This window comes from Lipotes vexillifer, unplaced genomic scaffold, assembly GCF_000442215.2.
Source record: "Lipotes vexillifer unplaced genomic scaffold, Lipotes_vexillifer_v1.1 scaffold1288, whole genome shotgun sequence".
Lineage (NCBI taxonomy): Eukaryota > Metazoa > Chordata > Mammalia > Artiodactyla > Lipotidae > Lipotes > Lipotes vexillifer.
Genome location: NW_006776097.1, coordinates 994,846 through 1,008,680, shown reverse-complemented (window position 1 = coordinate 1,008,680; position 13,835 = coordinate 994,846). Strand labels below are relative to the sequence as shown.

At 41.8% G+C, this 13,835-nt stretch overlaps 1 protein-coding gene across 1 annotated transcript in view; it reads right to left on the bottom strand.

Moving 5' to 3' along the window:
* KDR (kinase insert domain receptor) overlaps nucleotides 1-13,835 on the bottom strand; it is a 44,706-nt gene that overhangs the window by 8,340 nt on the left and 22,531 nt on the right. Inside the window, exons 16-27 of the mRNA XM_007450267.1 lie at nucleotides 11,142-11,248; nucleotides 10,578-10,713; nucleotides 10,115-10,219; nucleotides 8,658-8,771; nucleotides 7,990-8,078; nucleotides 7,239-7,392; nucleotides 5,207-5,304; nucleotides 2,801-2,923; nucleotides 2,537-2,648; nucleotides 1,822-1,921; nucleotides 1,309-1,414; nucleotides 2-147 (exon numbers count right to left, since the gene is read on the bottom strand). Coding sequence (XP_007450329.1) covers nucleotides 2-147; nucleotides 1,309-1,414; nucleotides 1,822-1,921; nucleotides 2,537-2,648; nucleotides 2,801-2,923; nucleotides 5,207-5,304; nucleotides 7,239-7,392; nucleotides 7,990-8,078; nucleotides 8,658-8,771; nucleotides 10,115-10,219; nucleotides 10,578-10,713; nucleotides 11,142-11,248 — 1,390 coding nt within the window. The remainder of the gene's footprint in view (nucleotide 1; nucleotides 148-1,308; nucleotides 1,415-1,821; nucleotides 1,922-2,536; nucleotides 2,649-2,800; nucleotides 2,924-5,206; nucleotides 5,305-7,238; nucleotides 7,393-7,989; nucleotides 8,079-8,657; nucleotides 8,772-10,114; nucleotides 10,220-10,577; nucleotides 10,714-11,141; nucleotides 11,249-13,835) is intronic.

The window sequence follows — 13,835 nt, the reverse complement described above, 5'->3', positions numbered from 1 at the left end:
TCCTGCTGTGTTGTCATAATGGAATTTGGGGTCACACACTTCCTCTTCCTCCATACAGGAAACAGGTGAGGTAGGCAGAGAGAGTCCCGAATCCTCTTCCATGCTCAAAGTCTCTGATATGGGAAGAACAATGTAGTCTTTGCCATCCTGAAACAATAAACACAGAGTGCTATTGTTATGGCTTCAGTCCTTCAAGAGCCTTTCTATGAAAAACAAAGGCCATTGGGGCTTCTTGTTTATGGGGAATGTGGCTTTCATATCTGAATGTAAAACTTTAAGACAACTTCAAAAATGGCTTGTCCAAAACGAAAGGGCACTCAAAAGCGATGTGTAGATGAAAGTATATTAAAGGATCTAACAAAAAACAAGATGAGTAAGGGGACCACAGAGCACTATGGTTACAATGAAGACAAAACGGGTTGTGGTTACAGATGGAACAACAGAACAGGCAGAGCTCCGCAGAGCTGAGAAATCGTTTCTTCACATAGTCCTGTCTACACGAGCTGGGTCCTTTAAAGGGCACGTCATCCAATTTTAGCGTCTATGCTTCAAGGCAGTGGAAAAACTGATGACAGTCTAAAGAAAAGCAGTAAATGTTCAGGAAAATGGGTCTACTGAGAAAAGGTTGCAGAACTTAACATTATTTCATCAAGAGAAAGAAATAAAGGGCAATTTGATACCTCTAAATGTTTGGAAGGTTTATCGATAAAAATAGATTTGACCCATTGTCCCCCACCTGTTCAAAAGAAAAGCAGGAGGAAATTGACTTCCATTCACTGTAGTAAGAGGTGTTGACTGGAGATTAAGTAACTTTCTAACAGTAAAGGCTACAAGTCTAAAATCCTCCAATGGAAGTTATGAGGGCCTGGGATTTTACAGAGGGGAAAAAAACCCCATCAATTTTGCAGGGTTCAGATGTGTTTTTGCTTGAAGAATGTATTTAAAATTCCTTGAAATTCTGTCCACTGTTGATATTCACTTGATCAACTAGGTTTTGTTTTTTTTTGTTTTTTAGTTTTGTTTGTTGTTTGTTTGCTTTTTTACTTTATAAGAGCCTCTGAAGACACCACAATATACATCAGTAAAAATAAAAGTGATCAGCTCCCAGGTTATGAATTAGGATCTCATCTGTCAAAAAGGTAATTATGACTTTTCGAAAAGCATTACTGCTCAGATCTGGAAGAATATGGCTCCTTGGATTCAGTGGCTGAGAGGACAGTATGGTGGCCATGAGAAGGTCTAGGCAGCAGACGAGCCCTGGACACCTAAGTACTCTCTGTAGAAGCTTCTTGGACGGAGGTCACAAACCTGCTGAGCATTCGCTTGTAACAGATTTCCCAAATGTTCCACCAGCTCTGAAAACGTGGGTCTCTGATTGGGCTCCCCATGCCAGCAGTCAAGCATGGTCTGGTACCTAGAGAAGCAAAACACTGATGTCATTAACCGCCTCTTTCCTCCTGATCTGATGCTGACAATAAGCACTTGAATGAGTAAATATTTATAAAGAGTCCACCATGAGCCAAGATGCTAAAGAGGGATACGAAACTACGTAAAACACAGAACCCTACACTTGGAGCATCAAGTGTGTATAGAAAAGGAAACGTCATAAATCAACATCTAGTAAAAACTGACTGGTTGGTATAGATAAAGTGCTGTCATTTCAAGAAGGATGACTCCGCGCTTAAGATTATCAAGGAAGACATCAAGGGAGAAGTAAGACACAAACTGGGCCATGAAGGAGGTACCTATAATGGAAGGTCTTCTAGGCAGGGAGAATTTTTGTGAGCAAAGGAGGATAGAGAAATACTTGTAAAGTCTTACATTTCGGGTGTGGTATAATCAGGAGCTCTCATTCTAGTTCCTTCTTTCAATCTCCTACAAAATTCCTCATCAATCTTTACTCCAGGATATGGAGAAGCACCTAGAATAAAACAGGAATGGGGCATTATTATTTCTTTTTAACATCTTTATCGGAGTATAATTGCTTTACAATGTTGTGTTAGTTTCTGCTGTATAACAAAGTGAATCAGCTGGACATATACATATGCTCCCATATCTCCTCCCTCTTGCGTCTCCCTCCCACCCTCCCTATCCCACCCCTCTAGGTGGTCACAAAGCACCGAGCTGGTCTCCCTGTGCTGTGCGGCTGCTTCCCACTAGCTATCTACTTTACATTTGGTAGTGTATATATGTCCATGCCACTCTCTCGCTTCGTCCCAGCTCACCCTTCCCCCTCCCTGTGTCCTCAAGTCCACTCTACGTCAGCATCTTTATTCCTGTCCTGAGGCATGGTGCCTTATTGATTTGACTTTCTCTTGCAGAAAGCCCTGAGCCTGATTCTTCGACACCTTCTTCACATATATATCTTCTGTTCCTTTCTTTCTTTCTTTGCTTTTTTAGGTTTTACAACCCAAAGCTTCCAAGTAAGTTTCATCCGACAAAGGTGGAATACAGGAGAGGGAAAGGCGCCCTGGGGTCACTGACTTTTATCATTTTATTTGGAGTATGGATGGAGAGACAAAGAGAAGGAACTTACCTAAGGAAAATATTTCCCAGAGCAGGACACCAAAAGACCACACGTCACTCTGAATTGTGTACACTCTGTCAAAAATTGTTTCTGGGGCCATCCATTTCAAAGGGAGGCGAGCCTACAGGGGTAGAAGACAAGGAATGAGAACCCAACTTATCACATATCTGAAGGAAAAGCTTCCATTGTCCCTGGACACAGGTCCTGAGGCTTGCTGAGAGGAGTTTGAATTCTGCAACTTAACAGATCACTGCGTGTATCTCTGAAACTTACATCTCCTTTTCTGACATAATCTGGGTCTTTATAAATATCCCGGGCCAAGCCGAAGTCACAGATTTTAACCACATTCTTCTCTGACAAGAGGATGTTTCTCGCTGCCAGGTCCCTGTGGATACACTGCAAAAAGAATCGTGTGCATTAGGACTCAACATAACTGATCTCTTCCACATCTGTTGTGACCTCATGCTTTAAAAAAAAGAAAAAAAAAAAAACCCACATCAGAAAACCAACTGATTAACAAGCACTGGGTTAAACATCTTTTATCAACTCTTCCGGAAAAAAGTCTGTAAGTTTCATTGAGACACACATCTGCTTATTCCATAAACAGCCCCAGACTCTGGAATTAAATAGTTATGTTATAGCATGCTGATGGAGTCATAAATAGACTTCTCTTGGACACAATTAAGAATGTGTTTCTGGTCACATCCACACATCCCTTTTGCCTGGCACCATATACGGTTAAAACGTGTTATTCTAAGGAGGCCCTAGAATGGGGTTTATTTTGAATGAATGCACGGAAATCAGAAACAAGGGGCTCTCCTTCGTTTGGTGCCCTTTGTTGGTTTCTCTATTCCACACGTAACCGAAGCTGGACAAGCTCTGAGAAACAATTCCCAGTGCGGCTCACCCTGTTTTCAAAGCTCTGGCTTATCGTGGAGGTCTATAAAAGCACTCTCAGCCTCTCACTAGTCAAGGGGATTCTCTGGTACACAGAAAAGGAAAAGCGAATTCTCCTTGGTTTTCCTTCTATTCTTTTCTGTTCCTCAGTTTCTCTCTTCTCTGTATCCCCCTACCTTCATGTAACTTCCTACCCTCAGCAGCTTTATCTCCACCTGATAGATTTATAAGAGAACAAGAGTCTCGGGGAACATTGAGAAATGAATGAAAGGCTTAGATGAGCATTCTTATGTCAGTGGAGGAGTGATGTGTGAGCCAGGCATTACGGACCCCTTACACCTCACATCTGTAAGAGCACTTTCTTCTGAACGAGGCACAAGGGTGTACTGTACGACACAGGGAATATAGCCAATATTTTGTAATAACTGCAAATGGAGTGTAACCTTTAAAAATTCTATTAAAAAAATTTTTTTTTAAAAAGCACGTTGTCTGGCGTGATTGATCAAGACAGGAGACTCCAAAAAACACAATCCTTCCTACTTTGCCCCGAACCAAAGAGCTTCCTTTTTTAAGCAACCAGGTGGTATTCAAGAAATTCAGCTGGTAGATGCGAGGGAAGTAAAAGGATCCCCCTCCACCCCTCATTCCCTTCCCCATCAAAGGAACCGTGACTAAACGGCAGGCTCTGGCCTTTAAAAAATAATAAAATAAAATCAGAATCTTCAAGAAGGGCAAAGGGCCTTTCTCTTTGGAAAAATCCTCTAAGATCCCACTTCTCTCCCTTCCCCTTGGAAGAGAGAAGACAAGAGCTCTTGGGCAGAAACCTCGGAGATCCTGAGGCTCTGAAAGCGGTGACAAGCTTTAAACTCCAGAAAAAGGCATGGGTGAGGGATTTCACTCTAATTTAGGAAAAAAACACAAAGTAAAAACTTTAAGTCTTTCTCCCACAGGTAGGCTGCAGCAACTGCATTCTGTCAACTGATAATTTTTCCTGATACTTAATCTGAATTTTTCTTGTTTAATGTAAAACCATCCATTTTACCCTTTCCAAGGGGTGCCTCCATAGTGTTTACAACCTTTGGAATGTTTGTAACTTGTCACGTATCCACCTCAGCCTTTGTTTGGCCTACTTTTCTAATTTTAGCTCTTTCAATCGCTCTCATCTAAAGCCTGTCCTTCCTGGTTTCTAATTATGCTACTACCAAATACTTTTTGATGGATGGTGATGAATATCAAAGAAATGAAAAACAGACTTGTGCCAAGATATTTGCAAGGCTCAGCCCCTCACCTCTTCTAGGCCATTACTCAAATGCACATTCCCCTAAAGCCTTCCGTGTCCCCTTGGTTTAAAATCAATGTACACAAACACAGAGGCATATGTCCACAGGAACATAACGCTCCTGTATACGCTATAAGTCTTTCCTGCTCATTTTTCTCCACAGTACTTACTCCCATCTAGCCTACCAGGCATTTTACTTGTTTATATTGTTTGTTCCACCCACTAGAACATAATCTCCATGAAGGTGGAGAGTTTTGCCTATTTGCTCACATGGTGTCCTTAGCGCTCAGAAGACTGCCTGCATTTAGTAGGTATTTATCACATGAATTAATTTCATGAACTCCTAATACCACTTTAATGAGCAGAAATGGGGCCTCCCCAGTAGAGCTCTCTTAACAGTGCTCCAGCAGTGGTGAATGAATTACAGTCCCAAACAAACACCAATGGCTGGCACTGGACACCTCATTTGCAAATCTGTGATGTGAAGAGATACTTTGTCTCACCTTCCGTGATGCCAAAAACTCCATGCCTTTAGCCACTTGGAAGCTGTAACAGATGAGATGCTCCAAAGTCAGGAAGTTCTTGTACACATCTTCAGTAACTGTCAGAAGATGCAGGAGGACAGAGATTGGTATTTCGGCCAGAAACTGTTTGTAAGTTTGATAGAGCAATCTTCATTTTAAAAATTGGGAGTTAAATTTCAGGAAATAGAAGCAGACAGAAAATGCTTCTATCTTCTGTAGGTATGCTGAATCCTGGTATATTATTAGCCTTTATCATACCCCTTAGCAAAAATATTGGTTTTTTCCATTTTAGCCAAATTGGACGAACAAATCCAGGAGGCAAAACGGAGGAAAAACTGGCATAGATAACAGGGGGGTAAAAGCAGGCTTTTACAAATTTGCTGTTTAAAGTGTTGTGTTTTTTTCATATACCCAGAGGGATAAACAATAGTTTTCATATCAAGAACTCTAAAAATAAAACAACAATATCCAGGGTCATTGAATCTTTTCTCTCCAGGCTTTGTCCTGGGACAAAGGCCAAAGGTCAAACCATAATCTACAATGGCTAACTAAAAATACCAGAAATATGTTTACTTCTCTCACTTTTAAACTGAGAAAGGGCTGTAAACACATTAAATCTGGCCTGGGAGGATGCTTTTTTCCTTCAAGGATACGAATGAGAGAAGACAGGAACATCGAGAGGAAGATGAATTTACGTAAATTTGTGGTATTTACTTCTGGGCAACTAGTACAAAGAAACACTAAGACATTAATGAGCGTTTCAACATGATCTCTTAACTTTGGTCAGATAAGATAAGACATGGCTTCTTTCCTGAAGACAAATACCAGAGCAAATGAAAACTCAGTTGTAATAATAACCTTGTAAGTATTAAAAAGACTACGAAACTTTTTCTCAGTGACTTTCTATGTTCAGGGCTGGAGGGCTCTCCATGAAAAATTAGTGAAACTCTTTCATTTTCCAGATGAAGAAATGGAGGCAAAATTCTGGGCCAATGCCCCCTCTACTCCGACTGACTCCCTCAAGCCCTTGGGTTTCCAGCTCTCTGGCCACCATTTTGTGAGAGAGAGGACAGGGCAGAAGTGGCTCCACTCAGTGTGCACCCAGTTATGTGAGGTCCAGACAATCTCCCCACGCTTTTCTAGACCAAGTTCTAGCCTCACAGTGCCTGCTTGGCTTCCGTGGGAAAGAAGTCAGTTTTAAGTTCTCTCTGTGGCCTCATGTCAAAGGGAACAGAAGCAGGTTTCTTCCACTATTTCATGATTGAATTCTTCTAAGCTCGTGCCTCAAGAAGACCCAAATGTCAGGAAGCCCCATCTCTACCTCCACGGAGCTGTCTCTGCTCCCTCTGAGGGAAGCAGACATACAGTGTATCCTGAAGCTGGAAGAGGTCCTGAAAGTTAGGCTGGGAACACAGCTCCACTCATAAAGAGCACTAAAATATCATTGGAAGCATAAGTGGATAAAGAAAAGTGTATTGACCAAGACCCTTCTGACGAAATATGGAAGACTTGATAAGCCACTTGGGGTAAAAACAACAGATGCCTACACTGCCTTGGAGAAGGCTGGGTATGATTAACTGAAGGACTTCTGTTGTGCTGGTGAAGCAGACAAGGTGGGACTGACCCGCTGTGGACAATGGGGAAGCTGATCAAACACCAGAGAGCCTCCTTTGCCCATCCAGAAGATGGTGCTGAGCCTCTCCTGCTGACAAATGTTGAACCAAGACTTGAAGAGCATTGGTTTGACTGTTTGCCAGCTGCTTAGCCCTCCTGGGGGACTGAGATTTCTCAGGCTAGCCATGCTCCGCCTCACCACGTAGCCTGCTGCTTATTTAGACCTTCCGCCCCTCACTTTTGGGGAGACTGAATGAAAACCTCCTAGAAATTTAGGTCTCTTTCAAATATTAGGTAATACTGGATTTTTCCAGGACAAAATTCATTGTAACACCCTGTCACCTTGTCTGTTCCTACAAGAGCATGCATTCGGTGCAGAGGAAGCAATGGCAGGTACCTTCCTCTTCCTCCACATCACTGAGGGATTTCTCCTCAACAAATCCGGAGCTGGCTGAGCTCTGGCTACTGGTGATGCTGTCCAAGCGGCGTTTAGGATCCATGGTGATTTCCCCAACGTATTCTTTCCCTTGCCGGAATCGTGCCCCTTTAGTCTATAACGAAACAGATGAACAAACTCCTTGAACACCAGAAAAATCTCTCCAATGTAGTTAAACTATAGAAACAATTGTAACTATTAAAAGAAGATGAGAGACATCAATTTCAGGATCATGGAATCTCTGGGCTGAAATTTTGGGCAAGTGTTCTACATAACAGATTTTCTTCCATAAAGCCTGTCTCTTTTCTAGCTTGGAAATAAGGGCCTTGTTACAAGTTTCACTCAGACACACTTCCAACATTAGGGCACTTTTGACACTGGGATTGACACTCCATAGGGCCACATATGGCCAGGGCAGAGACAGAATAATCCAGAGCTGTCCTTCCACCTGTCATTCCCTACCCTTAATCACACCCACCTTCCCCTCCTTGGCATCACCTATAATGGGTCTGTAGATCAGAGTCACAAAAATAAAACATGAGAAGTATGTGTCCTCCGGAAGGTAAAAGAGGAAGTTACAACAGCCAAGAGGTAACATGAAAAGATTCCTCACAATTTCTTTGCAGAATTTTACCAAAAAACTTAACCTGTACCACTTTGAGTCGTTCTCCATTTTACAGTGTGACCACAGTTGAGTTCGGAAATGACATACCTTGTAGGGGACAAACTCATTTCTCTTGCTCCTTAAGTAAGTTGACAGGTTTCCAAACTTGCAGAATTCCACAATCACCATGAGTGGCCCTGCAGACAGCACAGCATACCAAGAAGAGAAAATGTATTTGTATTTTCACTCGTTTCTCATCAAGTGTTCAAGATATCAATGAGCTAGAAAATATCACAGAAGAGGCTACACCCTTTCACTGGAAACAGGATCATAGAAATCAGCTGGCTGCAATTCCCTTATATTGTAACTTTTCTTTTTCCAAAAGGCAATTCCACAGAAGATGAACCAAAATTTCAGAAGAAAATCCACCCACTTGCTTTTCAACACAGTCACCTGAGATCAGACTCCATTTTAGGGGGGGACTACTCTTAAAGTCCTTTGTTTTCAAATTTGGAGGGAAGTTTACTTTTCTCCTCCGAACACCTATTACATAAGTAGCAAACTGTATTATAATGATGTAGCACTTTTTAATTCACGTTCTACAATAATTTTACAGTGCCCATTAAACCTTCATGAAATATATTTATATATGGGAATCTGCCAAAGTTTCCTAAGTTAAGGAAACCAAGGCCATGGGAGTTGGGTGGTTTCCCTCAAATACCAGCAGAAAAGTATATGCCAAAATCCCACAGCCAGAGCCATCTATAGACACTCACCCCCTGGCTTGGTACAGGCACCGAGAAGATTGACCACGTTGAGATGGTGGCCAATATGAATGAGGATCTTGAGTTCAGACATGAGGGCTCGGTGTTCGCTGTGTGTTGCTCCTTCTACAAATACAAACACAGAGGGAAATCATACATGAGGCATTACCTTAGGAGGATTAACGCCGCACTGTGTGCATCTGTGCAACTTTCCCTCCAGGGATAATACAACTGTAACCCAACTGACAGGCTAGCTGCATTAAAAGACAAACATAAATTATATCGTATAATTCTAAATCGAATTCTTTAAGTGTACCCAGAATGTTTGATATTTGAAGGAAGCCATTGCGAGGTCTTTTGCAAAGTGGAGAATACATCTGCAAATGAAATCATGCCCAGATTTTCTCCTTTTACGAAACTGGATTTTCACATATCAGGTTTACTATGCTTCTTAGGGCCTTATTATTTCAGTGCTTCCTCGTAAGGAAGCAACACCATGTATTGCTCATGCGTTAGGGGCTATGCTGGAGTTCCCACCAATCTGTGCCGAGCAGGAAACTTAACAAGGGCCAGCTGGCAAAGCCAGTTGGCACATGAGGCCGATGAGGCTAAGACTGTGAGTTTGATCCTGTACAGACTGGTACACTTCCCTCTAATTCACAGACGTGGTCCACACCTCAGGCCCTGATGAGACACCTCAAAATTACATACTCCTCGGCCACAAGGGAGAAAAGGCAAAAGGAGAGAGGTGCCTTCAAAATGCACAAGACCTATTGGCGAAGGGTCAGTAGCACTGTCTCCATCAATGAAAGCACATCACAATTCTAGCAAAGAGCTTTATACGCATCACCACCCCCCCAAATTAAAACGGCAAGACCAGAATTCTATTATGGTTAGGCTTGACAACTGTTTATGAAACTTTTAATTTTAAAAATGTCCCCCTTAATCCTTTTTTTCCCAGCACAACCATTCTTATTTTGCATATTGCCTTTTATATGTGAAAATCTTTTACATATTCCAATTCTAGGGAACATGCTGGTTACATGCTTCTATTTTTACTTATTGCATCAAATTTCTTTTTCCGTTTCTTGATGGTCTGTAATTATCTTACTAATGCACTACAGTACACTAAGAAAACAGTTTTGATGTAACCAAGGTATTTTTTTCCTATAGCCGGACTACTAAATATAGTTGTACAAGCTGTGATCTGTGCAAGGGCTCCCAGGCAAGGTGGGGCGGTAGGGGAGCTCAGATCCATCCCAACTTTGCCTGCCAGGCTGTGGACCCTGACATGAGTCTATAAAAGAGGAAATTTTTATCTAGTTTGTACAAAGGCATCGTATAGTCTGGCTCCATGTTTGGCTCGTGGGCCCACCTAGCCACAGAGCCACTGATACAAGCCTTTCATCATGTTTACAGATGGGATGAAACAGATAGAGGGATACATCACCATAGAATTTTGCTTTTACCTTTCAACATTTTGACAGCCACTGTCTTGCAGGTTGCTGTCTTGTCAATTCCAAAGGCATCTGCTTCAATCACTTGCCCAAAGGCACCACGGCCAAGAGGTTTACCTAGAGTCAACAGCAAAACAGACTTGGACTATTTTACCACCAAAGCGATAGGCAAAGATTCTGACTTGATAGGGTGACCATACATCCCACTTTATCATGGACAGTACAGTTGACCCCCTTGTCCTGGCTTAATGATTTAATATCTCCCTCTTCACCCTCTAAATGTCCTGCTTTGGGTGATTATACAGGGACCCTACTTCTAAGTGACTAAAATGGACGATTACTCAAATTCAAGAGATGGGATACATTTTCTGAACCAGGATCCAACATTTAAATAGACTAGATTTGTCACCAGCCTAAAAGAGGAAGAGATGGCCTGGTAAACCCAATATCAAATTAATATCACTTGAAAACACACCTAGTTTCAGCCGGTCTCTGGGGAATTCCCATTTGCTGGCATCATAAGGCAGGCGTTCACAGTGCTCATCCAGGGGGAGTTCGTCTGGATCCATGACGATGGATAAGTAGCCCGTCTTCAGTTCCCCTCCACTGGCCTGGAAAGCATTGCTCCTTCCGGTCACACACACCCTGTTGTCTGGCTGTTGTTCTCTGTGCTTGTTATTGTTGTTTATAGAAGCCCCATTCTTGGTGTCTCATTTTCTAAATGGCTCATAGTGTGTGAGAGTAGTCCTATTATAATTCTGCTCCCAGTGTCCCCTCGACCCCCAAATGAGCTCAGAATTTAATTCTTAAACCTTAATTACACTAGACAGTCCAAGCCCATTTCTTCTCTTGTTGCTTCTATCAATTAAAGCCCAGTGGTCTAGCCAAAAGCAAGTGGGTAAGAAGGTTATTGTATGGAAATAAAATTGTGCCTATTGAGCCAATAACAATGGGAAGAATCAACTCAAAGGACCCCCGTCAGCTTTCATTAATCATGAAAACCAACGTGCATGGGACGGAAGGGAAATGATTTCGTTACCCGCTTAACGGTCCGTAGAACGATGACAAGAAGTAGCCAGAAGAACATGGCAATCACTGCAGTGCCGACTAGAATAATGACTTCCAAGTTTGTCTTTTCCTGGGCACCTGGAAAGACACAAATGAATGAGCATCAACAACTGGAAACTCATACCTTTTGATATAAAATAACAAAGTTCCACACTAAAGCAAAATCTCAATCTTACCAACTCAGGAAAATTCTAGACAATAATAGTCACAAACCTCTGACTTGAATGGAGTTTATAATATTCTTAATGGATAATTTCAAGTTTGCAAAACATTGCTCATGAAAACTTCCAACAGTAAAATTCTAAAGTAATTAAGAGAGAAATACTCATGCCCTAAAAGACAAACAGAAAGCATTTGGAAGAGAAGCAGACTTTGATGGAAAAAAAGCCACATCATGTTCTATAGAGAACAAAAGTATTCTATTTGGGGAAAATAAATGTTTGGTTTTATGCTGTTGGTCTATATTTTGATCTGTATGGAGTTTGCGGAAGGACTGTTTAAGAAAACAAGTAGGGAAATAAATGCAGTCCATTGGCCAGAGAGCTACTGGTGACTAGGCACCTACGAGATGCTCATCACTTTAGATATGTCATGTCACTCAGTCTTCTCAATAACCCTCAGTTTTCAGATGGAGAAGCAAGCTCAGAGAGGTTACGCTCCTTCATCAAGGGCACACAGCAAGCTGATGAAATGGTCAAGAGTTAAACGAGGTCTGTCCAACACTGGCTAACATTTCACTACCCCATCCTTGGCAGGAGCCTCAGTGAGGAAAGAGAAAGAGCTGACGTGAGTGCCTCAGGCGTGGCCTGGCAGTATGAGTTTAAACATACTCAGGAAAGGAAAGAGAAGAGAAAAGGTTGGAGGCCAGCAAGGAAAGCTGCAGATGTTCAGGACTCCAGAGGACAGCTCTGAGTGGGGAAAATTAAGCCCAGAGGAGGCTTTCAAGCAAGAGTGATTAGCACAGTGGTGATAAGGAAGCAATTATCACTTAGGGTCTCCCATTGGATGAGTGCAGTGTGAATCAAACTGGGCCACAAGCTGTGAGAGTGGCTCAGGCAGCCTCAAGAAGACAGAAAGACAAGTAATTAATTAGTTAGCCAAATAAGAGTTATAGTTGAGAGACAAGCACAAAGTACGCTTGGAAGTAGATTTTGTTTCTCTGGTGGTCTTACTGAAGGAATTCTCTATTTATACGTAGAGATTTAAAAGTCTGTTTGTTCATAGTAAAAAGTTCAAAGATTCAACTGTCTATATAGGTTGGTGCATTAATATTCCCATATGAACATTTGGGAAAGTAGCAGGAGCATTAAATATTTACCTCTTCCTTTCTTAGTATTCTCTTCTGGTGAGAAGTAAATACAATCTCTGTGCCAAGGTTACCTAGCTAGGCCTCTTGGTAACCAGCTGCAGACAGCTAACAGAGCTGAGGCAAAGCATGGGAGAGAAATGGAAGTCTCCCTTAGGATTTTGCCTAAAACACGTAGCACTTTGAAAGTGACAAAACCACCGTGTCACTTGCAATCTTTATTTGCAAGTGCAGTTTACAAAATGGTAATAAGCCTATAGATTTGAAAAGAAGTCAAGGTACTAAGATGTAATACTTGGCAACATAGATTTGACAGACTAAAGGAACTAAAATCTAGTCTTTGAGAGACAAATTAGGATGAGTGCATAGAAATCCATAAGTTCCTCCATCTATCACCACCCCTCTCTTTTCCCCTTGCATACCATTCCTTCACCCACATAATACAGTTTCATTGTCCCCTGATGGGTTATTTTTAAAAAGACATAGGAATACACTTTTGAAGATAAAATATTCTGTCACAAATTCACCTTTCCCATCTGAGAAAATGCCAGATTTCACATCATTCCTGCATACACATTTAGATAAGAACTCAAATTTTCCATTTCAGAGAAGCAATGGTCTATTGTTTACAAATGAATCTTAATTATCTTTAGTCCAATAAAAACTATGAACCTTTGTGACTATCTAGATAGCACCGACTTTCATGACTAGGCAGCAATTCTACCTAATAAATATAGAGGCATAATTTTCATAACAAGTTAATTAAGCCACATTCATATGAAGAAGAATCAGGGAAAGGAGGACATTCCACCCGACTGGCTAAGAACTTTTCCACAGTGAGAACTGCGGGGATAGAAATGTGATGAGAGCAGAATTAAAATAACATTCATTATGTTTTCTGGTTAAAATAACATATACTTATAGTAGAAAACATACAAAGTACAAAGAATAGTAAAACCACCCATAACCCTCCTGCCCAAAGTATATGAGTATATATAAGATACAAGCTAATTTTTTTTTTTTTTTTTTTTTTTTTTTGGGTCTGTGGGCCCCTTTCCTTGCTGCGCGTGGACTTTCTCTACTTGCAGTAAGCGGGGGCTACTTTTCGTTGAGGTGCACGGGCTTCTCACTGCGGTGGCTTCTCTTGTTGCGGAGCTTGGGCTCTAGGCTCACAGGCTTCAGTAGTTGCAGCACGCAGGCTCAGTAGTTGTGGAACGTGGGCCCTAGAGTACGTGGGCTTCAGTAGTTGTGGCTTGCGGGCTCTAGAGCGCCGGCTTGGTGGTTGTGGCACACTGGCTTAGTTGCTCAGTGGCATGTGGGATCTTCTCGGACCAGGGATCGAACCCATGTCCCCTCCAT